At 48.2% G+C, this 24,938-nt stretch overlaps 1 protein-coding gene across 2 annotated transcripts in view; it reads left to right on the top strand.

The window, feature by feature from the left end:
• LOC140391674 (angiomotin-like protein 1) overlaps positions 1 to 24,938 on the top strand; it is a 244,233-nt gene that overhangs the window by 162,569 nt on the left and 56,726 nt on the right. For both annotated transcript variants that reach the window (XM_072476407.1, XM_072476408.1), the window contains one exon: positions 11,696 to 11,788. In XM_072476407.1, the coding sequence (XP_072332508.1) occupies positions 11,696 to 11,788 (93 nt within the window). The remainder of the gene's footprint in view (positions 1 to 11,695; positions 11,789 to 24,938) is intronic.

Below are 24,938 nucleotides of genomic sequence, written 5' to 3'. Positions count from 1 at the left end.
TTGGGATAAATTGTTGAGTTACTTTCTAGAGGAAAAACAAACTGACCTGAAAGAGTTATTGATATCACATGGGCAAGTTTGTGGAGATAAATTAGGAAGTACTAAAATGGCTATACATGATGTAGATGTGGGAAATGCTGTTCCAATCAAACAACATCCATCCAGACTTAACCCTTTAAAATTGGCACAGGTTAACAAAGAGATTGAAAGTATGCTTAAAAATGACATAATTGAAGTGGGTTGCAGCCAATGGAGCTCACCCATAGTGATGGTGCTTAAACCAGACGGTACCCAACGGTTGTGTGTGGACTATAGAAAGGTTAATGCAGTTACAAGAACGGACTCTTATCCTATCCCACGTTTGGAGGATTGCATTGAGAAAGTGGGACAATCGGCTTTTATTTCCAAATTGGATTTACTTAAAGGTGACTGGCAGGTACCTTTTATCCGAAAGGGCGAAGGAGGTTTCAGCTTTTGTGACTCCAGATGGTATATACCAATTCAAAGTTATGCCATTTGGTATGAAAAACGCCCCAGCCACATTTCAATGGTTAACTAACAAAGTTGTTTCAGGATTACCCAATTGTGTGGTATATATCGACGATCTGGTAATTTTCAGCCAGACATGGAAAGAACATTTAAAACATCTGATGGAGTTATTCGATCGACTTCAGGAGGCGGGTTTGGTGATAAACCTAGCCAAAAGTGAATTTGAAAAAGCCCAAGTCACTTTCCTTGGCCATACAATCGGACAGGGTCGAATGGTCCCACGGGATGTGAAAACAAAAGTTATTGGGGAGTTTCCAATACCCTCGACACGACGGGAAATAATGCGATTTCTTGATATGAGTGGATTTTACCGGAAATTTGTACCCAATCTTAGCAGTGTGGTCGCTCCACTGACAGACTTACTCAAGAAGCGTAACAAATTCCAGTGGACAGCGGAGTGTCAACAGGCATTTGACGGCCTGAAGGCTGTATTACTACTGCTCCTGTGTTAGCCATCCCAAATTACACCAAACCATTCAAAGTGGCTGTTGATGCGAGTGATGTGGGCGTAGGTGCGGTACTTCTACAAGACGACGACGAAGGGCTAGAGCGGCCTATTGGTTATTTTTCAAAGAAATTGAATTCTCACCAGAAAAAGTATTCCACGATTGAGAAGGAGACTTTGAGTTTGGTGCTGGCTTTGCAACATTTTCACATTTATGTAACCAGCAATCCGTCTGACACCGTTATATATACTGAGCATAATCCGTTGACATTTGTGGAGCGATTCCGGAATAACAATGGAAGGCTGTTTCGTGGAGTTTACGGTTACAACCATTTCGTTTAAAAATGGTACACGTGGCAGGACGCGAAAACGTGATGCCGATGCTTTGTCACAAATGTGATGAACGGAAGCAATTTCAGTTGGAGGAAGAAGAAGGAAAAAAATGGACTATATTATTGTACCTGTTTGCATGTGTTGTTTTTTTGAAACGAAAAGTATATTTACTGTGTGAATTTCTTAAACGATGGTGAAAAATGAAACCATCTTGAAGTTGATGGTTTATTTTTTATTCTTGGGGGGAGGTGTAATGTGAGAGTACCCTTTAAGAAATGGGCGTTTAAGAAATGTACCTTTAAGAAATGGAGCTGCTCATGTTACTGGAGTGATGTCAGAGTATGGGTGGAGCTGAGCTCCACTTCTGCTTTTTAGTTTCAGTTTGAGAAAGCTTGGGTGTGTGTGTTTTTCAGTGAGCTGAATCTGAAGTTAAATGTGAGCTGCACTGCTGTTGCTCTCTGCCATCCAAAGACTATCTATGGATCATTTGGTGAATTCAGAAGAATTGTAAATGTTTTCAGTCTTGAATGTAAACCCTAATGTGATCCTGTTTGAAGGTTTGTTAAGTCTTTTGGATGTTAAAAAGACAGCATACAGATTACTTAGTGTTGTATTCTTTGGGGGGTGTATTTGATTTACTGGCTGCTAAGATATTCACTGTTTGTTTTAAAAAGGTTAACGTGAGTTCATAGAATAAACATTGTTTTGTTTTAAAAAACCACTGGTCCATTTTCTGCTGTACCATACCTGTAGAGTGCGCCGTGTGCTCCCCATACCACAATCTATGAAAAGTTGTGGGTCAGGTGAACTCCATGATACACTTTGGGATTCGCTAAACCCTGGCCCATAATAATAGGCCAAGGGTAAGAACATTGCAGATGGAATGCAATGTGAACTTATCCACTTTGGTAGATAATACAGAATTCAGAGTATTTTGTAAATGGTGAGAGATTGGGAAATGTTTCTGTCCAAAGGGACCTGGATGTCCTTGTTCATATATGGGCAGCACGGTAGCACAGTGGTTAGCACTGTTACTGCTCAGTGCCAGGGTCCCAGGTTCCATTCCCGGCTTGGGTCACTGTCTGTGCGGAGTCTGCACGTTCTCCCTGTGTCTGCATGGGTTTCTTCCGGGTGCTCCAGTCTCCTCCCACGTGTCCCGAAAGATATGCTGTTAGATCATTTGAACATTCCGAATTCTCCCTCCGTGTACCCGTACACGTGCCGGAGTGTGGCGACTCGGGGCTTTTCAAAGTAACTTCATTGCAGTGTTAATGTAAGCCTACTTGTGACAGTAAAGATTATTATTATGAAGCTAATATATTCAGGGGCAGCAAGAAATTATGAAGGAAAATGGCCTTTATTGCAAGAGGATTTGAGTAGGGGAGTAAAGATGTCTTGCTGTAATTATATGGAGACATGGTGAGACCATACCGGGAGTGTTGTGTACAGCTTTGGTCCCTTAGCTAAGGAAGGATATGCTTGCCAAAGAGGGAGTGCAACAAAGTTTCACTAGACTGATCCCTGGGATGGCGGGGTTGTACTCTGAGAGGATATTGAGGAGACTGGGCCTGTAGCCTCGAAGAATGAGAGGTGATCTCATTGAAGCATTGAAAATTCTTATAGGGCTCAACAGAGTAGATGCAGGAAGGATGTTTCCCCTGGCTGAAGTGGTCTAGAACCTTGGGACACAGTCTCAGATTAAGGGTTGGACTATTTAGGACTGAGAAAATGAGGAATTTCTTCAGAACCTTTGGAATTCTCCACCCTGGAGGGGTAGCAGCTACTATCATCTTCACATCTGCTTACTCATTTTGACCCATCCAAGCCCTTGTTTTTAACTCACCCTATGACATTGGGCCTGTTCTGGTGCACCGAATGGATAATGGAACAGAACAACCCTTGCGTTTGGTTCACGTACCCTGGCGGCGGCAGAGTGGAACTACGCACAAATCGAAAAGGAAGATTTAGTGTTGGTCTTCGGGGCGAAGCGATTCCACCAGTATGTCTATGAACATACGTTTACGGCTTATATGGACCACAAGCCTCTGTCAAGGTTGTTTAAGGAGGATAGGGCAATTCCCCCCACGTGGCGTCTGCCCACATTCATCACTGGGCACTGCTCCTGACGGTGTATGAATACGTGTCGGAGCATCGTCCAGAAACGAAGATGCCGCATGCGGATGCCCTCAGCCGACTGTTGCCCATCAGCGCGCAGACGCCTGTCGCGTCAGATGAGCTAATTGCAGTTTTTCACTTTATAGACACTTTGCCAGTTACGGTGATGCAGGTAAAGGCTCGGACACAGACGGTCCCATTGTTGGCCAGTGTCTGCCACATAGTGCTGTACGGGGCCCAGCATCGCGCTGTCCCGGAGGATCTGCGCGTCTTCATCACGAAGGTCGCCGAACTCGATGGCATCCTGCTGTGGGGCTCCCGGACGGGTGTGCCCGAGCGAGGCCAGGGCACAATCCTACATGACCTCAACTTTGGGCCAACATCTTCATTTTGGAGATCCCCAGGTGTCTGCTGGGATGTGTGGTGGCCTGGAATAGACACGGATATCAAGACTTTAGCAAATCAATGCACAAGGTGCCAGGAGCACCAGAAACTATCCCCTGCAGCTCCACTCCAGCCATGGGAGTAGCTTGCCGACTATGGTCCCACCTCCACGTGGATTTTGCGGGATCCTTTCAAGGAGCCATTTATCTAATTATCCTGGAAGCCCATTCAAAGTGGATGGATGTCCACCGAATGATCACAAGAGCATCGGGCTACTGCTGAGTGGCTCAGACAAACCTTCTCGGGCTTCTCGAAGTGCTGGTATCGGACAACGACACGGTTTTTACGAGTGCAGAATTTGCCAACTTTCTGAAGTAAAACTGGATCCGCCATGTACGGACTGCACCTTGCCACCCATCATCCAACGGATTGGTCGAACGGGCAGTGCAGACACTGACGTTTGGCAGGCAAAAACAGACCTCTAGTTCCCGGAGACCGTTCTGGCCCATTTCCTTTTTTATTACCGGACCACACCACCCGCCCCCAGTGGAGTGGCGCCCTTGGAATTCTTAATGGGTAGTCGGCTGTGCACGCAGTTGAGCTTCATCCTGCCAGACATCGGGGAAGACCGCTGAAACACAACAATCCAGGCCCATCAGGGAATTTGTGGTGGGCAACACGGTCTACATCCAAACCTTTGCCGGCGGGGCATTGTGGATCCCAGGCACGGTGGTGAAGCGATCAGGACCGGTCTCGAAGGAAAATAATTGAGCAGGCACGTGGACCACCTCCGCAGCTGAGTCTTACAAATCCCCAAGGCCAGATCAAAGCCCCTTCCACTGGAGCAGCCTCCTGTGGTACCCAGTGAGGTAGATGAGCCCCTCGATTCGGAGCTGCAGGAGGTTGACTCATCCAACCCAGAATCAGACATGGCAAACTTTGCCAACTGCAGTCGAATCGGGTCCAATGGCGACCGCCATGCCAAGCACAGTGGACCCACCCAGGCGTTCGGCCCGTAAACGTCACTCCCCAATTCTTTACACCCCTCAAGACCCAGAACAGCGCCTGTTTGAGAGACCGTCCCAAGCAAAGCAGGCGAAGGAGCCCCCCCCCCCTTCTCTCTCTCTCTCTTTCACCCCCCCCCCCCCCCACCTTGGGGAGGGGGATGGGAGGCCACAGGGTCCGGGGGAGGGGCGGGTGTTATAACCCAACTGGAGGCCACAGGGTCTGCAAACCCCAAGTTCCTGAGGCCTCACCTGAGTAACATCACCCCCTTAAGCCAGGGGCCTCTGGGCTATAAATATCCCAGACCCAAGTATGGGCCGGACGCGGGAGACCCTTCGGGGAGTATGAGATATAATATGACCGGTAAAATAAATTTGAGTTTTTCTTATAGTCATCGCTTCTGTGTAGACACACGCCTGGAACTTTATACAGGCGATTACTGAGAAAAATATATTTGGAGGTCTTCTGCCAGTACTACCAGCCAAGCAGCAAAGCTGGCTGTTCCACCCTTCCTGAGATGAATGGCACCTTAGAAATCCCTGCTGTCTACTCAAATTATTTAAATTACTCCATCTCAATAAATCAACATTGTTCCGGGACACAGTTGTGGAAGAGGCAGCAAGTCTACTGCCATTGCAGCACAAAAATAACCTGTCCTATTTTGTGAAAAATGGATGATCAGATGTTGGCACCTCCACCATCCAGGAAACCTGTATTACTGATTAGAATAGAATCCCCACAGTACAGAAGGAGATCATTCAGCCCAATCGAGTCTGCACCGATCCTCCAAAAGAGCATTCTACCGAGGCCAGTCTCCTGCCTTACCCCACAACCTAGCCATCTTTGGATACTAAGGGGCAATTTAGCATGGCCAATCCATCTAACCTGCCCATCTTTGGACTGTGGGAGGAGACTGGAGCACCCAGAGGAAACCCACTCAGACATAGGGAGAATGTGCAAACTCCGCACAGATAGTCACCCAAGGTCGGAATCGAACCTGAGTCCCTGGCGCTGTGAGGCAGCAGTGCTAACCACTGTGTCACTGTGCCATTCATTGTGCATCAGAAACACAGTTTGTGAATAACTGTCCAGCTGCAACTGATATGTAAATTGGATTTAACAACATGCAGTTGTTGGCACTAGAAAACACTCCTATTATCAAATATGAGCAAATGGTTACCTTTTTACCCAGCATGGACTTCAGTGTTCAGTATTCAAGATGTAGATGTAGGGGCAGCATGACAGCACAGTGGTTAGCACAGTTGCTTCACAGCTCCAGGGTCCCAGGCTTGATTCCCAGCTTGGGTCACTGTCTGTGCGGAGTCCGCATGTTCTCCCCGTGTTTGCGTGGGTTTCCTCCGGGTGCTCCGGTTTCCTCCCACAGTCCAAAGATGTGCAGGTTAGGTGGATTGGCCATGATAAATTTCCCTTAGTGTCCAAAAAGGTTAGGTGAGGTTACTGGGTTACAAGGATAGGGTGGAGGCATGGGCTTAAGTGAGGTGCTCTTTCCAAGGGCCATTGCAGACCCAATGAGCCGAATGGCCATCTTCTGCACTGTAAATTCTATGAAATGCATTTGTCGCAGTTCAGAGAAGGTTCACTGGACTAATAACAGGAATGGGTGCATTAACTCATGAGGAAAGGTTGGACAAGTTAGGCTTGTATCACTGGAGTTTAGAAGAGTAATAGGTAACTTAATTGAAACCTTTAAGATCCTGAAGGGACTTGACAGAATCAATGTAGAGAGGATGTTTCTTCTTGTGGGAATAAGGGGTCACTCATTTAAGACAGATGAGGAGAAATGTTTTCTCAGAGGGTCGTGCGTGTTTGGAACTCTTTCTCAAAAGGCAGTGGTAGCAGAGCCTTTGAATATTTTTAAGACAGAGCTGGATAGATTCTTGATTAACAAGGGGATGAAAGATTATCGGGGCAGGCAAGAATGGGAGCAGAGGTTACCGTCCGATAGCTATGATCTTATTGAATGGCAGAGCAGGTTTGAGGGGCCCAGTGGCCGACTCCTGCTCCTAATTTGTGTGGATGTTTGTATGTTTGAATCAGAGTTGTGGGTTCAAGCCCCACTCCAGAGATTTGAGTGCATAATCAAATCTGATGCTTTAGTGCAGTACTTAGGGAGTTCTGCACTATCTGAGGTTCCATCTTTTGGATGTGATGATAAACTGTGCTATGTCTTCCCTGTCTGGTGGGGGTAAAGGTCCCATAGCACTTTCCAAAAAGAGTAGTAGGGTTCTCGTGGTGTCCTGGCCAAAAGTTATCCCTCAATCAACACCAACTAAGTACGAAGTCTTACAACACCAGGTTAAAGTCCAACAGATTTGTTTCGATGTCACTAGCTTTCGGAGCGCTGCTCCGTCCTCGGGTGAATGAAGAGGTATGTTCCAGAAACACATAGACAAATTCAAAGATGCCAAACAATGCTTGGAATGCGACCATTAGCAGGTGATTAAATCTTTACAGATCCAGAGATGGGGTAACCCCAGGTTAAAGAGGTGTGAATTGCATCAAGCCAGGACAGTTGGTAGGATTTTGCAGGCCAGATGGTGGGGGATGAATGTAATGTGACATGAATCCCAGGTCCCGGTTGAGGCCGCACTCATGTGTGCGGAACTTGGCTATAGGTTTCTGCTCGGCGATTCTGCATTGTTGCGTGTCCTGAAGGCCGCCTTGGAGAACGCTTACCCGGATATCAGAGGCTGAATGCCCGTGACTGCTGAAGTGTTCTCCGACTGGAAGGGAACATTCCTGCCTGGTGATTGTTGCGCGATGTCCATTCATTCGTTGTCGCAGCGTCTGCATGGTCTCGCCAATGTACCACGCTTCGGGACATCCTTTCCTGCAGTGTATGAGGTAGACAACGTTGGCCGAGTCGCACGAGTACGTACCGCGTACCTGGTGGGTGGTGTTCTCGCGTGTCATAGTGGTATCCATGTCAATGATCTGGCACGTCTTGCAGAGATTGCCATGGCAGGGTTGTGTGGTGGCATGGTCACTGTTCTGAAGACTGGGTAGTTTGCTGCAAACAATGGTTCGTTTGAGGTTGCGCGGTTGTTTGAAGGCAAGTAGTGGGGGTGTGGGGATGACCTTGGCAAGATGTTCATCGTCATCAATGGCGTGTTGAAGGCTGTGAAGAAGATGACGTAGTTTCTCCGCTCCGGGGATGTACTGGACGACGAAGGGTATTCTGTCGGTTGTGTCCCATGTTTGTCTTCTGAGGAGGTCGGTGCGGTTTTTCGCTGTGGCGCGTTGGAACTGTCGATCGATGAGTCGAGTGCCATATACCGTTCGTACGAGGGCATCTTTCAACGTCTGTAGATGTCTGTTACGCTCCTCCTTGTCTGAGCAGATCCTGTGTATACGGAGCGCTTGTCCATAGGGGATGGCTTCTTTAATGTGTTTAGGGTGGAAGCTGGAGAAGTGGAACCGGCTCAAAGTGGAGAGGATCTCCAGGAAGATCGCACATATAGACACTGACATTAAGTTTCTACAAAGATGCAAGAAAGCAGACAAGATCCCGAAAGGGCTACAGATCACAAACCCACTCAAGTCGACCTACAACACAGACTATGCTGAGAGACTCTGCCGTCGCACCTCTCTCACGCTCCTCAACCACCTCGTCCGCCAGCTCTACAGCAGACGACGCAACCTGGAAACCAAGATAGAGGCCATATTCTCAACTTGCGCTCAGGACGCAGCAGACCAGCTGCGGAACACCGCCAAACAGATGAGACAACAATACTATGCCACCTATATGCACACCAAGAACAGAAAGCTTGAGAAATTTGGCATCACCACCGGCAGCAACCAAGCCACCCCCGGTGCCAGAGTAGAAAACAATACAGGGAAATCTATTGTCAACTTGTCAAACTACACCCTTCAACCAGACGAAATCGAAGTCCTCAGCAGAGGGCTCAATTTCTGCACCACCATCAAAATGGACCCCATCAGTCTCGCGGCAGACACGGAGGAATTCATCAGGAGAATGAGGCTCCGGGAATTCTTCCACAGACCCCAAGAGGCCAACAGCGAACCCAAGCAGACTATCAATGAACCGGAACAGCAGACCGAGAGATCTGCGGTGTGGCAACCGAAGAGGAAAGAGTCGAATTGGACCCCTCCGGAAGGCCGCTGCCTTAGACTCGACATGTATTCTCAAGCCGTCAGGAGTCGCGTCAATGCCAGATTCATCAGTCGCATTCACAAGACAGCCCCGAACGTCACCCAAGCACAACGCAATGCCATCCACGCTCTCAAGACCAACCGCAGCATCGTCATCAAACCAGCAGACAAAGGAGGGGCCACTGTCGTACTGAACAGAACGGACTACTGCAAAGCAGTATACCGACAACTGAACAACCAAGAACACTACAGGCAGTTACCCGCAGATCCGACCAAGGAACACATCCGCCAACTTAACAGACTGATCAAGACCTTGGATCCAGATCTTCAGAGCACCCTACGTGCTCTCATCCCACGTACTCCCCGCATTGGAGATCTCTACTGCCTCCCAAAAATACATAAGGCCAACACACCAGGCCGCCCTATCGTTTCAGGCAATGGGACCTTGTGTGAGAACCTCTCTGGCTACATCGAGGGCATCTTGAAACCCATCGTACAAGGTACGCCCAGCTTCTGTCGCGACACGACGGACTTCCTACAGAAACTCAGCACCCATGGACCAGTTGAACCAGGAACATTCCTCGTCACAATGGACGTCTCGGCACTCTACACCAGCATCCCCCATGACGACGGCATTGCTGCAACAGTCTCAGTACTCAACACCGACAACTGCCAATCTCCAGACGTAATTCTGCAACTCATCCGCTTCATTCTGGATCACAACGTCTTCACCTTCGACAACAAGTTCTTCATCCAGACGCACGGAACAGCCATGGGGACCAAATTCGCACCCCAATACGCCAACATCTTCATGCACAAGTTTGAACAGGACCTACTCACCGCACAGGACCTTCAACCGACGTTATACACCAGATACATCGGTGACATTTTTTTCCTTTGGACCCACGGCGAAGAAACACTGAAACGACTACACAATGATATTAATAAGTTCCATCCAACCATCAGACTCACCATGGACTACTCTCCAAAATCAGTTGCATTCTTGGACACACTCGTCTCCATCAAGGATGGTCACCTCAGCACTTCGCTTTACCGCAAACCCACGGATAACCTCATGATGCTCCACTTCTCCAGCTTCCACCCGAAACACATTAAAGAAGCCATCCCCTATGGACAAGCGCTCCGTATACACAGGATCTGCTCAGACGAGGAGGAGCGTAACAGACATATACAGACGTTGAAAGATGCCCTCGTACGAACGGTATATGGCACTCGACTCATCGATCGACAGTTCCAACGCGCCACAGCGAAAAACCGCACCGACCTCCTCAGAAGACAAACATGGGACACAACCGACAGAATACCCTTCGTCATCCAGTACTTCCCCGGAGCGGAGAAACTACGTCATCTTCTTCACAGCCTTCAACACGTCATTGATGACGATGAACATCTTGCCAAGGTCATCCCCACACCCCCACTACTTGCCTTCAAACAACCGCGCAACCTCAAACGAACCATTGTTTGCAGCAAACTACCCAGTCTTCAGAACAGTGACCACGACACCACACAACCCTGCCATGGCAATCTCTGCAAGACGTGCCAGATCATTGACATGGATACCACTATTACACGTGAGAACACCACCCACCAGGTACGCGGTACGTACTCGTGCGACTCGGCCAACGTTGTCTACCTCATACGCTGCAGGAAAGGATGTCTCGAAGCGTGGTACATTGGCGAGACCATGCAGACGCTGCGACAACGAATGAACGGACATCGCGCAACAATCACCAGGCAGGAATGTTCCCTTCCAGTCGGAGAACACTTCAGCAGTCAAGGGCATTCAGCCTCTGATCTCCGGGTAAGCGTTCGCCAAGGCTGCCTTCAGGACACGCGACAACGCAGAATCGCCGAGCAGAAACTTATAGCCAAGTTCCGCACACATGAGTGCGGCCTCAACCGGGACCTGGGATTCATGTCACATTACATTCATCCCCCACCATCTGGCCTGCAAAATCCTACCAACTGTCCTGGCTTGATGCAATTCACACCTCTTTAACCTGGGGTTACCCCATCTCTGGATCTGTAAAGATTTAATCACCTGCTAATGCTCGCATTCCAAGCATTGTTTGGCATCTTTGAATTTGTCTATATATGTGTTTCTGGAACACACCTCTTCATTCACCTAAGGAAGGAGCAGCGCTCCGAAAGCTAGTGACATCGAAACAAACCTGTTGGACTTTAACCTGGTGTTGTAAGACTTCGTACTGTGCTCACCCCAGTCCACGCCGGCATCTCCACATCATGAACACCAACTAAAACATTATTTAGTTATGACCACTTTGCTGTTTGTGGGATCTTACTGTGTATGCGTTGACTGCTGTGTTTACTGTATCACTGTTGTGACTACACTAATAGGTCATTGGTTGTGACATCCTGAAACTGTGAAAGGTGCTATGTCTTTCTTTCACATATGTGGCCAAGAGTTGGTGGGGTGGAAACAGGAGTCTAGCCTATGGGTAAAATGTTAAGAGGGAGTTGTTATTTAAAATTTAGCCTGAAAATCACTGGTCACTTGGATGTTTTTGGAAGTTGCATTCATAAATCTGTGGCGGCACTGTTTGGAGTTTTAGTACGGTAAAACCCCTTATGTAAAGCGGTGTTGAATTTGGTTTACCCAGGTCAGTTTATTATGGAACAAGATGGGCATAAATTACATAAATGATATTTCAACATATTCGAACTAAAAGGATTTCCTATTTCTTGTAGATCGCTTGGAGACTGCCAACAAGCAACTGGCCAGCAAGGAGTTTGAAGGTACTGAAGATAACATGACAACAGAGGGCCATTATGCAACACTGAGTGAGTACGACAGGCCACAATTCCTGCAACAAGCGAGGGTGACGATGTTATGTACATTTTTTTAAAAACTGCTTTCATTTCAGTAAATGATGGTCTTTGGTAGGGTGGACCTAAACTAAACTCAGCAAAGTGTTATTGTTTTATTTTGAGCTAAATTGCTAGTGTTTTCTTCTCTGTTTGTAACAATGTTGTAGGGTTAAATGGAGAGGCTGAACTGTTTGTTTGAGAAAAGACAAGTAAATCAGCATTTCCATGAACAAAAGAAAAAGGTTAAAGTTCAGTCACCACATTTCCAGACGTATTTATTCCTCCCCTCCATTCAGATTCAAATTTCTTCTATTTTTCCTCCACGAATATTTCAGGCTCGTTATGTCAGAATGTGTGTATCTTTATTCCTTTCTGATTGGAATGGGGGGATTTTGAATTTCTTTGAATTTATTTTAATTACCTGCCTAATTTCTCTCTAATCCCAACAGGATGCCCAAGTTATTTACGCTGCCCAGATTGATGCAATTTGCAGTAAACAATTCTGATGCAATGCCCTTTTTTCTGTCATCTGCATTAGGTCATGTACTGCATGCAAGTTAAGTCTGCAGCTGAGTGTAGTTAGCTGACTAGACAGTGATTTGGTGCATGTGATTTGGATGGAAGCATAATGGATTTCAGCCTAGATACTTGGAACCAGAGAATTAAAGAAACCAAGAGACTAGTGTCATGATGTGCAAACATGCAACCAATGAACACTCAGAATAGGACACAACCAATGGGCAGTCAGGACACTCAAGAGGTGGCATCACCACAAGAGGGCATGACATAAACACCATAAAAGGAACGAGGCACTCACACCCTGCCTCTTTCCACAAACAGACATCTAGAGAGTTAGGCAGGGTTGATCAGCAGCATCACACCCCAGCACGGGGCTTAGAGCAAGCTGGTACAGTTAGACTGAGTTACTACAGTTAGATTAGCAGAGAGTCGAACTCATTTGAGAACTGTTAATAATTCAATAAACACATTGAACTCATTTCAGAGTCTGGGACATCCTTTAGTTAAGACTGTGTCAAGTAGCAGCCTGTGTTATCCGAAGCAGCATAACACATGATCCCAGGAGTGACTGTTCAATCTATTTAGTTCAACTCAGCAAGATCTGTGACAACCAGCTACTGAATACAGGCACAATGGACAAGATTCAGGCTCCTCACCCGCTCAGGACCACCGGCAATCTTAGTGCCAACTGGCGATCATTCAAGCAGAAATTTCAACTATACGTGGAAGCATCCAACCTCAATGGCGCGACCGACGCTCGGAAGATAGCTCTTCTACTCACCACTGCGGGTGACCATGCGATAGAGATCTTCAAATCCTTTCACTTTTCCGAAGGGCAGGACAAAACAAAGTACCAAACCACCCTGGACAAATTCGACAGCCACTGCGAGGTGGACACCAATGAAATCTTCGAGCGCTACATCTTCAAGTAGAGGATGCAAGGTAAAGACAAATCCTTCAACTCCTATCTAACTAACCTTAGACTGCTAGCGCAATCCTGCAACTTCGGTGATATGACTGACTCCATGATCAGAGACCAAATCGTTTTTGGAGTCCACTCTGATCCTCTGCAAGAGCAATTGTTGAAAATCAAGCACATGACCCTGCCAGTCGCGATTGAAACGTGTACTGAGCATGAGCACTCTAAAAATCGCTATTCACAGTACAAAACGGCAGAAAGTGAAAAACAAGCCTCCCACGAGGTGGAGAGTGTCCAGGCCATCTCCCGGATGCAGCGCCTCCACATTGACGAAAGCGGCCTTTTTGCGCACTCTTCCCGGGGCCCGACGCATGCGCAATGCGATCGGGAACACGAAGCGGCGAAAACCACACTGCGCAGGTGCAGACGTCTGAGTACCACACCATGCAGCGCAACGACGCACTGAGCGTCATGACGCCGAAGTCATGATGTGTGCGAACTGCGGCACCGCCCATTTTATTAAAAACTGCCCTGCAAGAGGCAAACCCTGTTTAAACTGTGGGAAACCAAACCACTATGCAGCCCTGTGCAGATCTGCACCACCAGTCAGGAGCCAACGCTCCCAATTCAGACAGCGGCGCATCAGAAGTGTGCAACACCGAATGCATGACTCTGATCCAGGCAGTGCGACGGATCCAGATGATGAATACCTGGACAACACTCACCGAGTGGGCATTATTACGAAGTGCGAATCCGCCACACCGGACACATTGTGAGTCCAATCAATCCTGGCAGTGGATTCCGAGGACGAATGGCATGCAGTGATGAAGGTCAACCACTGCCCCATCCAGTTCAAACTGGACACAGGTGCCTCCGCCAACCTGATTTTGCAGGTGGACTTCAAGAGAATCAAGAAGCCCCCCCCCCACAATCCCTCCAGCTGCCTGCAAACTCCTGGACCACAATGGAAACGCAATCAAGGCACTGGGGTCCTGCCATCTGCAGGTGTCCAGCTGACACACACAAGCAAGTTTACGCTTCGAGATTGTTAAACCAGACAGGGTGTCCCTGCTAGGTGCGCACGCCTGCAAGCAACTGAACCTCATTCGAAGGGTCTACACCACGACTCCGTCCCATTCGGATCTTCAGGCCAGCATCGACGACATCCTAACCCAGTACCCAGATGTATTTAGCGGGATGGGCACACTTGTACGAGTACAAGATTCTACTGCAGCCTAATGCCAAGCCAGTGGTCCACGCACCACGACGTGTCCCTGCTCCACTGAGAGAGTGCCTGAAGGCAGAGCTCACGAGTCTACAACAAAAAGGCATCATCTCCAAGGTCACTGAACCAACCGACTGGGTCAGCTCGATGGTGTGCGTAAAGAAGCCTTTGGGGGACCTACGCATCTGCATTGACCCCAAGGATCTAAACAAAAACATTATGCAGGAACATTACCCCATCCCGAAGAGGGAAGAAATGAGATGAGGGAAGAAATTAGATGGCACACGTGCGCTTCTTCACAAAATTGGACGCATCCCAAGGATTTTGGCAAATCCAACTTGAAGAACCCAGCAGAAGGCTCTGCTACAACCGAATGCCATTTGGCATCACCTCGGCATCAGAGATTTTCCATCACATCATGGAACAGGTAATGGGGGAATAGAAGGGGTTCATGTCTACGGTGACGATATCATAATATCGGGGCAGCACGGTAGCAGCACGGTAGCATTGTGGATAGCACAATTGCTTCATAGCTCCAGGGTCCCAAGTTCGATTCCCGGCTTGGGTCACTGTCTGTGCGGAGTCTGCACATCCTCCCCGTGTGTGCGTGGGTTTCCTCCGGGTGCTCCGGTTTCCTCCCACAGTCCAAAGATGTGCAGGTTAGGTGGATTGGCCATGATAAATTGCCCTTAGTGTCCAAAATTGCCCTTAGTGTTGGGTGGGGTTACTGGGATCGGGTGGAGGTGTTAACCTTGGGTAGGGTGCTCTTTCCAAGAGCCGGTGCGGTCTCGATGGGCCGAATGGCTTCCTTCTGCACTGTAAATTCTATGTCTATGTCTAATAATCTGGTCCACAACCCCAGAGGAACATGTGTCGCGACCCAAGAAAGTATTCCAACGCATACATGAACATGGTCTCAAGCTAAACAGGTCCAAGTGCTGTTTTGGGACATCCACGCTGAAGTTCCTGGGCGATCAGATTTTGCAACACGGTGTGCGCCCGGACACAGACAAAATTAAAGCCATCGAGGCAATGAAAGTCCCCGAGGACAAGAAGGCAGTACTGCGCTTCCTGGGAATGGTCAATTTCCTTAGCAATTTCATCCCGAATTTGGCCACACACACCACGGCCCTACGCAACCTGGTCAAAAAATCAACCGCCTTTGAGTGGAAGGTGGAGCACCGAACAGAGTGGCTGGAGCTGAAAGCCCAGCTCACCACTGCACCCATCCTTGCATTCTTTGACCCAGACCGACAGACCAAGATATCCACAGATGTGAGTCACGGTGGCATTGGGGCGGTGTTGCTTCAAAGAGATGACACGTCATCCTGGGTACCGGTAGCATATCCGTCACGGGCAATGACACCCACTGAGACCAGATATGCGCAGATTGAGAAGGAGTGTTTAGGTCTTCTCACCAGCTTCCTCAAATTTCATGATTATGTCTATGGCTTGCCAACATTTACTGTTGAGATGGATCATAGGCCTCTGGTCCACATCATCCAAAAGGACCTGAACGACATGACGCTTCGTTTGCAGAGAATTCTGCTCAAACTCTGGAGGTATGATTTCAATTTGGTGTACACACCTGGCAAGGAGCTCATCATCGCCGATGCATTGTCCCGCTCCGTCAACGCACCCAGTGAACCACTGGAGATCATCCAGCACATTGAATTGCAGGTACAACTGTGTGCAAGCACTCTCCCGGCAACAGATGAGAAGATCGTTCTCATCCGGGAAGAGACTGCTAAAGACCCCCTGTTGCAGCGAGTCATCCACAACCTCAGCAATGGCTGGCAGAAAGGGCAATGCCCTCAATTCGACAACGTCAAGGATGATCTGACAGTGATCGATGGCATCCTGCTCAAACTGGACAGAATAGTCATCCCGCTACATCTCCAGAGCATGGTGCTGCGGCAGATTCATGAGGGACACCTGGGCGTAGAAAAGTGCAGATGCATGGCCCGGCAAGCTGTCTGCTGGCCCAGCATCAACCAGGACATCACGGACATGGTCCTGAACTGCGAAACCTGTTAGAGGTTCCAACCAGCACAGAGCAAGGAGATGCTCCAACCACATGACCTAGAGACCTCTCCGTGGTCCAAGGTTCGCATTGACCTATCGCGACTATATTTTAATCATCGATTACTTTTCGAATTATCCTGAGGTGCTGAAGCTGCCAGACCTCACCTCACGGACCGTCATCAAAGCGTGTAAAGAGACATTCTCACGGCATGGCATCCTGAACACCGTCATGAGCGACAATGGCCCGTGCTTCCACAGTCGCGAATGGTCCATGTTTACTAAGAGCTACAATTTCAGGCATGTCACCTCCAGTCCGCACTATCCGCAGTCCAATGGCAAAGTCGAAAAAGGGGTGCACACCGTTAAGCAGCTCATCCGCAAGGCCTCGGACTCCGCTTCTGACATACACCTTGCACTACTTGCATACCGGGCGACTCCCTTGTCCACTTGCATGTCGCCAGCTCAACTGCTGATGAACAGGGACAACGCTTCCAGCCATACACCTGCCCAACCTTGATCACCCCCCAGTGCTGCAGAAGATGCAGCAGTTTCGCGACAGCCAGAAGCAGGGCTATGACGCACGTGCCACCGATCTGGACCTGCCATCCCCGGCAGACACAGTCAGGATCAAGATACCGGATGGTGGGTGGTCTGCTCTGGCTGTCATTGTTCGACAGACCGCGCCCAGATCCTATGTTATACGTGTGGCTGATGGCTGCATTGTGCGAAGGAATCGAAGGGCACTGCAAAAAGTTGCTTGTCCACAACCACTTTCCCCTCAATTTCAACATGTCAAATTGCCACATCCAGACACCTCGATCCACGAGGCCACCAGTCATGCCTCCCACTCGTCTGTCAAGACACCGTCATCCTCTCCACCACCTCTCCGGCGGTCGACGAGGATCAGACGCAAGCCTCAGAGACTGGACTTATGAGCATTTGTTTTGTTTGTTCTGTTCTCTATTCCTCAGTCAGTTACATTAGACAGACACATTCATATGTATATACATCTTAAAAAAAAAAAGGGGAGATGTCATGATATGCAAACATGCAACCAAAGAACACTCAGAATAGGACACAACCAATCGGCAGTCAGGACACTCAAAGGTGGCATCACCACAAGGGGGCATGACATAAACACTATAAAAGGGATGAGGCACTCACACCCTGCCTCTTTCCACAGACCGATATCTAGAGAGTTAGACAGGGTTGATCAGCAGCATCACACCCCAGCACGTGACTTAGAGCAAGCTGGTACAGTTAGACTGAGTTACTACAGTTAGATTAGCAGAGAGTCAAACTCATTTGAGAACTGTGTTAATAGTTCAATAAATACGTTGAACTAATTTCAGAGTCTGGAGCATCCTTTCGTTAAGTCTGCATCAAGTAGTCCGAAGCAGCATAACACAACAACTAGAGGTAGTACTTAGGCCAGCACCTTTTATACAGGTAACCACTACCATCTAGAAGGATCAGAGCAGCAGACAAATGGGAACACACCACCCGGAAGTTCCCCTCCAAGCCACTCACCATCTTGACTTGGAAATATATGGCCTTTCCTTCACTGTCACTGTGAACTTCCTCCCTAACAGCACTGTGGGTGAACCTACACTACATGGACTGCAGAGGTACAAAAAGACAGTTCATCACCACCACCACTTCAAGGGCAAATAGGGTTAGAACATAGAACATAGAAAATACAGCACAGAACAGGCCCTTTGGCCCACGATGTTGTGCCGAACCTTTGTCCTAGATTAATCATAGATTATCATTGAATTTACAGTGCAGAAGGAGGCCATTCGGCCCTTTGAGTCTGCACCGGCTCTTGGAAAGAGCACCCTACCCAAGCTCAACACCTCCACCCAACACCAAGGGCAATTTGGACATTAAGGGCAATTTATCATTGGCCAATTCACCTAACCCGCACATCTTTGGACTGTGGGAGGAAACCGGAGCACCCGGAGGAAACCCACGCAGACACGGGGAGGACGTGCAGACTCCGCACAGCCAGTGACCCAAGCCGGAATCGAACCTGGGACCATGGAGCTGTGAAGCAATTGTGCTATCCACAATGCTACCGTGCTGCCCTTAAGAACAAATAAATCTACACTATATCATTTTACCGTAATCCATGTACCTATCCAATAGCTGCTTGAAGGTCCCTAATGTTTCCGACTCAACTACTTCCACAGGCAGTGCATTCCATGCCCCCACTACTCTCTGGGTAAAGAACCTACCTCTGATATCCCTCCTATATCTTCCACCTTTCACCTTAAATTTATGTCCCCTTGTAATGGTGTGTTCCACCCGGGGAAAAAGTCTCTGACTGTCTACTCTATCTATTCCCCTGATCATCTTATAAACCTCTATCAAGTCGCCCCTCATCCTTCTCCGCTCTAATGAGAAAAGGCCAAGCACCCTCAACCTTTCCTCGTAAGACCTACTCTCCATTCCAGGCAACATCCTGGTAAATCTTCTTTGCACCTTTTCCAGAGCTTCCACATCCTTCCTAAAATGAGGCGACCAGAACTGTACACAGTACTCCAAATGTGGCCTTACCAAAGTTTTGTACAGCTGCATCATCACCTCACGGCTCTTAAATTCAATCCCTCTGTTAATGAACGCGAGCACACCATAGGCCTTCTTCACAGCTCTATCCACTTGAGTGGCAACTTTCAAAGATGTATGAACATAGACCCCAAGATCTCTCTGCTCCTCCACATTGCCAAGAACTCTACCGTTAACCCTGTATTCCGCATTCATATTTGTCCTTCCAAAATGGACAACCTCACACTTTTCAGGGTTAAACTCCATCTGCCACTTCTCAGCCCAGCTCTGCATCCTATCTATGTCTCTTTGCAGCCGACAACAGCCCTCCTTACTATCCACAACTCCACCAATCTTCGTATCGTCTGCAAATTTACTGACCCACCCTTCAACTCCCTCATCCAAGTCATTAATGAAAATCACAAACAGCAGAGGACCCAGAACTGATCCCTGCGGTACGCCACTGGTAACTGGGATCCAGGCTGAATATTTGCCATCCACCACCACTCTCTGACTTCTATCGGTTAGCCAGTTTGTTATCCAACTGGCCAAATTTCCCACTATCCCATGCCTCCTTACTTTCTGCATAAGCCTACCATGGGGAACTTTATCAAATGCCTTACTAAAATCCATGTACACTACATGGATGTATACTACATCCACTGCTTTACCTTCATCCACATGCTTGGTCACCTCCTCAAAGAATTCAATAAGATTTGTAAGGCAAGACCTACCCCTCACACAAATAATGCTGGCTTGGCAGTGAAGCCCACATCCCTTGAATGAATAAAAACATTAGAAACGAGGGAGAATGTGTATGAACATATCCAGTCTCCAGGACTGCCCGGTACCAAGGCCAACAGCAAGAATTCTCAATTAAGGTGTTAGGATGGTGCGCTGCCCAAGAACATGATATTTTATTTATTTAGACGGCATCATGAAAGGAAAGCTGTATAGGCCATTCCCAATGCAATATTGATAGATGGCCATAGACTTTTCAGCCAGAAAAGAAATATTGTCTATCTTTGAGCAGTGCCCGTGGGGAACATAAGTTATAAATATTTTTATATTTTTAAAAAGATCCTAATTCCAGCAGTTTCACAGAAAATCTATATTGTATTCATTGCCAAGAGGATTTTTACAGAAGTTCATTTGAAGCTCTTCAGAGAATGCATGTCGCTCACTTCCTTTTATTAATAATAATAGCTTATTGTCACAAGTAGGCTTCAATGAAGTTACTGTGAAAAGCCCCTAATCGCCATATTCTGGCGCCTGTTCGGGGAGGCCGGTACGGGAATTGAACCTGCGCTGCTGGCCTTGTTCTGCATTACAAGCCAGCTATTTTGCCCACTGTGCTAAACCAGCCCCGAGGCTGTATGTAACCTGCTTGGCTTCTAATTGATTTACAAGCTCTGCGGCAAATCTTATGAATGTGACCAACTGCAATGTTTTCCATTACAAAATATGAAAATCACAGCAAAGGTAAAGGAATTTGACACTTAAACACTTTCTGCAGTGACTTGCAACCATTTTATCCCTAGTTCGTGGAATTGCTATATTGTATTGACTTTATTCCTCAAAACATCTAGCCCTTTATTCTTGCAACCAATGTAGGAAGAAGGCCATTGAAATTACATAGCACATTTCACAACATAACATAATCCTTAAATATGGGTTGGGATATTCTATATCCTCTATTTTCAGAAGAATATACCAGAAATAGCAACAACCAGGGTGCCAGCAGATCTACATTGTGGCCAATTTCCCAATCCAGCTCACTGAGCTACTTGCCAATAACAGGCAGTAAAGAGGAGGAAACTTCAGGCTTCTTGTCTTCTAGTCTGTGCCTCAGCTGGATGCAGCAACATTTATGTTTAAAGGCGAAAATGCATCTAGGCCTGCAAGTCTTTGCAAATTAAAGGGCCAGTTGGGTGGTTCCAGTTTACAGATTTAATTGTATAACCCATCCCCAGCGGAAACTCCAGAGCTGATAACCATATGTTCAGTGTCATGAATGGGGAGCAGCAAGAATTTGCTTTTGCAAGTGATAACCTATGCTTATGGCATGGCGCAGTAAACACATTTTATAAATATCCATGATCAGTTTGGAGTTATGTCCCTAATTTATGTCTCACCATTTTAGTTTTTCACACCGCAAAACTATTAGTGAACACGCAAATCTGTAAGAACTGCTTTTCACTGACAGCATACTGCCCAAATGTTTCATTAAATGTTTTTGAGAATCTGCACGTTTCTTTCTTTTCCGTTTCTCAACATGGGTTGCTTTGCTATTGGATTTTTTTCTGATATCAAGTGATCAGAAATCTGATACAAGGTGTCAGGAGAAGAAACTTTGCATAAAAATACTCTGCATTGAAATGAAGCTGTGGTGTTGACTGCAGTTAATTAAAAATAAACAACATATTATGACATTACGTTATGGTCTAGCCTAGACTCAGTTTACACCTTGAACCAAACATAGACTATGATGTAATGTCACATATGCTTAAAATAAATCAGATGCGACCATGCCAAATTAAGATTTTTCTTTCGTTATAACCATTTTACCCCCTAGGAAACTGGCAAAGTAGGAATTTATTAACCAAACTTTTAGGGCTCTTGAATCTGAACATGAAATCCACCGTTAGATCTGAAAAAGTTGAGTAAAATACAAATCTTGCAATGTGTGGTAGCCGCTTCATTTCCGTAACGAAATGGGCAGAAATAGTGTGTCCAATTCTATATTAGCACATTCCCTTGAATTAAGTTTGCATGGAGCACATGTTGGGCATGCCGACGGCAGCTGCATTGCCGGTTAAAGATCTACAGTTTCTCGCTTGGATTACCCATGCCAGGAGTTTTGCATACTTTAAATAAACACAGCACATAGTGAGCTTCAAGCATCACACTCTACCCTGGACCACGAGAAATGCCATTCGTTGCTGTTTGAAGATGCTCTGGTGTGGTGGCAGCTTGCCAGCCCTGTTTTCCTGCTCTGTCTGTTGGCCTCTCTTTGACCCTCTTTCCTTTGTGGAAATAAAGGTGGACAGAAGCATGAATGGAATTCTGAGCTAATCCGGATCCAGGTTTTGGGAGATTTCCTCTTGCAAGTTAATTTTCTTTTAAACTCAAGCTACTTGCAGTAAATGAGGAAAGTGGGACAAAAACGACTAATCAGAGGGCATGAAAATTGCAATTCCCCTTGGGCTGCAGCTTCAGAGGGATATGGAGCAGTGGCAGGTGAGAAAATGAGCTGCTTGCAGAGGGAGAAGGGCTCTCAACAGGAGGCTGTACTCCCCTAAAGGCTTTCAGGTTGCACTTTTATCTCCATCTAAGCCAGGAAAAGTGTGTTCTATTTACAAAAGACATGGGGCTAGATTCTCCCTTTGGGTGACTAAGTCCCCACGCCGGTGTGAAAACGGTGGTATTTTACGCCCACCCACCGTGCCCCCAGCCCCGAATTAAGCCTCCCTTACCTGTGGATCGGCCCTCCCCGACTAAGTCCGCAGCCGCCACGTGAGGTTCCCGAATGGTGTGAGCACACGTAACCCATGCCATCGAGTACTCGGCCGGTCGGGGACGGAGCATCGCGGGACGAGCCTCAGGCAATGGCCTGAGGCCATGGATACGGGGCTCTAGGAGTACACCACGTTTCAGTGGGCGGAGAATCCAGAAACCGGCGCCGCTCCCGATTTCGGTGTCAGCATGGAATCTCCGCCCCGTCGCCGGATGCAATTTCACCTTCGGGGTCCGGAGAATCCAGCCCATGGAGGGCAATTTAACTTTTTATTAAAAAAATCAGGTGGCAACGTGGCTCGCTGGTTAGCACCGCTGCCCACAGCCCCGAGGACCTGGGTTCGATCCCGGCCCCGGGTCACTGTCCATGTGAAGTTTGCACATTCACCCCGTATCTGCGTGGGTCTCACCCCTACAACGCAAAATGATGTGCAAGATAGGTGGATTGACCATGCTAAATTTTCCCTTAATTGGAAAAAAAAATGTGGCGTTTTTTTGTGGGAGTTCCCCCCCGGCCCTGTCAGCGAGTTCCCCACCGCTATCTAACCACGATCAGTCACTTTATTGGGCCCGGGGAACTTCTCCCCTGTCAAGCCCACAAGAGAACAAGAGAAGTTTTTTGCATTACTGGGGAGCTGAACCCGATGGCCAGACTGGCGCCTCAGAGATGGGGTCGCCATTTTGAAAGGGTGCCCCGATCTCGAAGTGAACTTGAGGGTCCCCCACATCCCCACCCATGGGCAATGTCACCCCCCACACACATGGGCAATACCCCACAACCCACAAGTGAGGACATCCCATTGAGGGCCCGCCCGTTTCAGGCCTTGCCATGCCCCCTTTTGGGCCCCTCCCCTTCTGAACCCGCACCCTTCCCCCTCCCACCCTTCACTCAACCCCCCCCCCCCTGCCTTCAATCCTTCTTTCCTGGACATGGCCGCCCTCAGGCCCTGACCCTGGCACTGACACCCTGACAGTGCTCCTGCCAGACTGGCAGTGCACTGTGGCAGTCCCAGGGTGGCAGTGCCAAGGTGCCTGTGTCAAGGTGCCTGAGTGCCAGAGGAAGAGCTATGATACCACTCTACCCTTTCTCTGACCACGCAGGGAGCTCCAATGGCCTGGGAGAACCCCAGGTGCCGTGACGTCTTGTCCATCATGTTTGTGTGGGCCAGTGCTAATCAGCGATCGCGTGGTGGCTCGCTGGGGAGCCAGTTAGATCACAGAAGTCCGTTAGATAGGATGTCCTTCCCCTTAACGAGATGAAGATTAGCCTTAATTGGTGATTATTAGTTTCTTGCCATGTTGCGAAAGGACCCAAATCTCTGCAATGGGAGCGGGCCGGTTAAATCGGAAACCGATCAGCGTCCGGCGTGGTTCACGATTGCGGCCTCTCCCACAATCTAACCAGCTTGTGCGGATGTGACGCACCCGTTAGATAACACCCGTGGTTTCACTATTGCGCTGTATAACTGAAGCATTACACCCCTACTTTTATATTTAATTCTCTTTGCAACAAATTATAACATTCTATTTGTTTTCCTAATTACTTTCTGTACCTGCATACTAGTCATTTGTGATTCATACACTAGGACACCCTTTGCATCTCAGAGCTCTGCAATGGTAAAACAGTGGTTAGCATTGTTGCTTCATAGTGCCAGGGTTCCAGGTTCGATTCCTGGCTTGGGTCACTGTCTGTGCGGTGTCTGTACGTTCTCCCTGTGGATGCGTGGGTTTCCTCCGGGTGCTCCAGTTTCCTCCCGCAAGTCCCGAAGGACGTGCTGTTAGGTAATTTGGACATTGTGAATTCTCCCTCCGAATACCCAAACAGGTGCCGGAATGTGCCGACTAGGGGCTTTTCACAGTAACTTCATTGCAGTGTTCATGTAAGCTTCGTTCTTCCTGACACATTTCCTGCATTACACTCAATTTGCCATATCTTTGTCCACTCATTTAATCTATCCATATCCTTTTGTAGGCTCCTTGGGCGGGATTCTCTGACCCCGGGTCGGAGAATCGGCGGGGTGGGGGGGAGGGGGGGGGGGCCATTCACGAGACGCGGCTCCGGCAATTCTCTGGTGACTGGAGAGTTGGCACCATTAGCGCTGGCATGGTCGGCGCGGTTGGGGGCTGCTCGACGCGGCCTCCCCGGCGATTCTCCGCGCACGTTGGGCCGAGTAGACGCCGAGATAGGCCAAGTCCCGCCGGCGCTGTTCGCATGTGGTCCTACCCGGCAGGACCTCGGCATCCAACCTGTAGGGGGCGGCCTGGTGGAGGGGAGGTGAGGATCTAACCCCGGGGGGGGGGGGGGCCTCCACCGTGGCCTGGCTTGTGATCGGGGCCTATCGATCGGCGGGTCGGCTTCTCCTGGCGGAGGC

The sequence above is a fragment of the Scyliorhinus torazame genome, chromosome 15, assembly GCF_047496885.1.
Source record: "Scyliorhinus torazame isolate Kashiwa2021f chromosome 15, sScyTor2.1, whole genome shotgun sequence".
Classification (NCBI taxonomy): Eukaryota; Metazoa; Chordata; class Chondrichthyes; order Carcharhiniformes; family Scyliorhinidae; genus Scyliorhinus; species Scyliorhinus torazame.
Note: the sequence above shows the minus strand (reverse complement) of the source record. Positions and strands in the feature narration are given on the sequence as shown.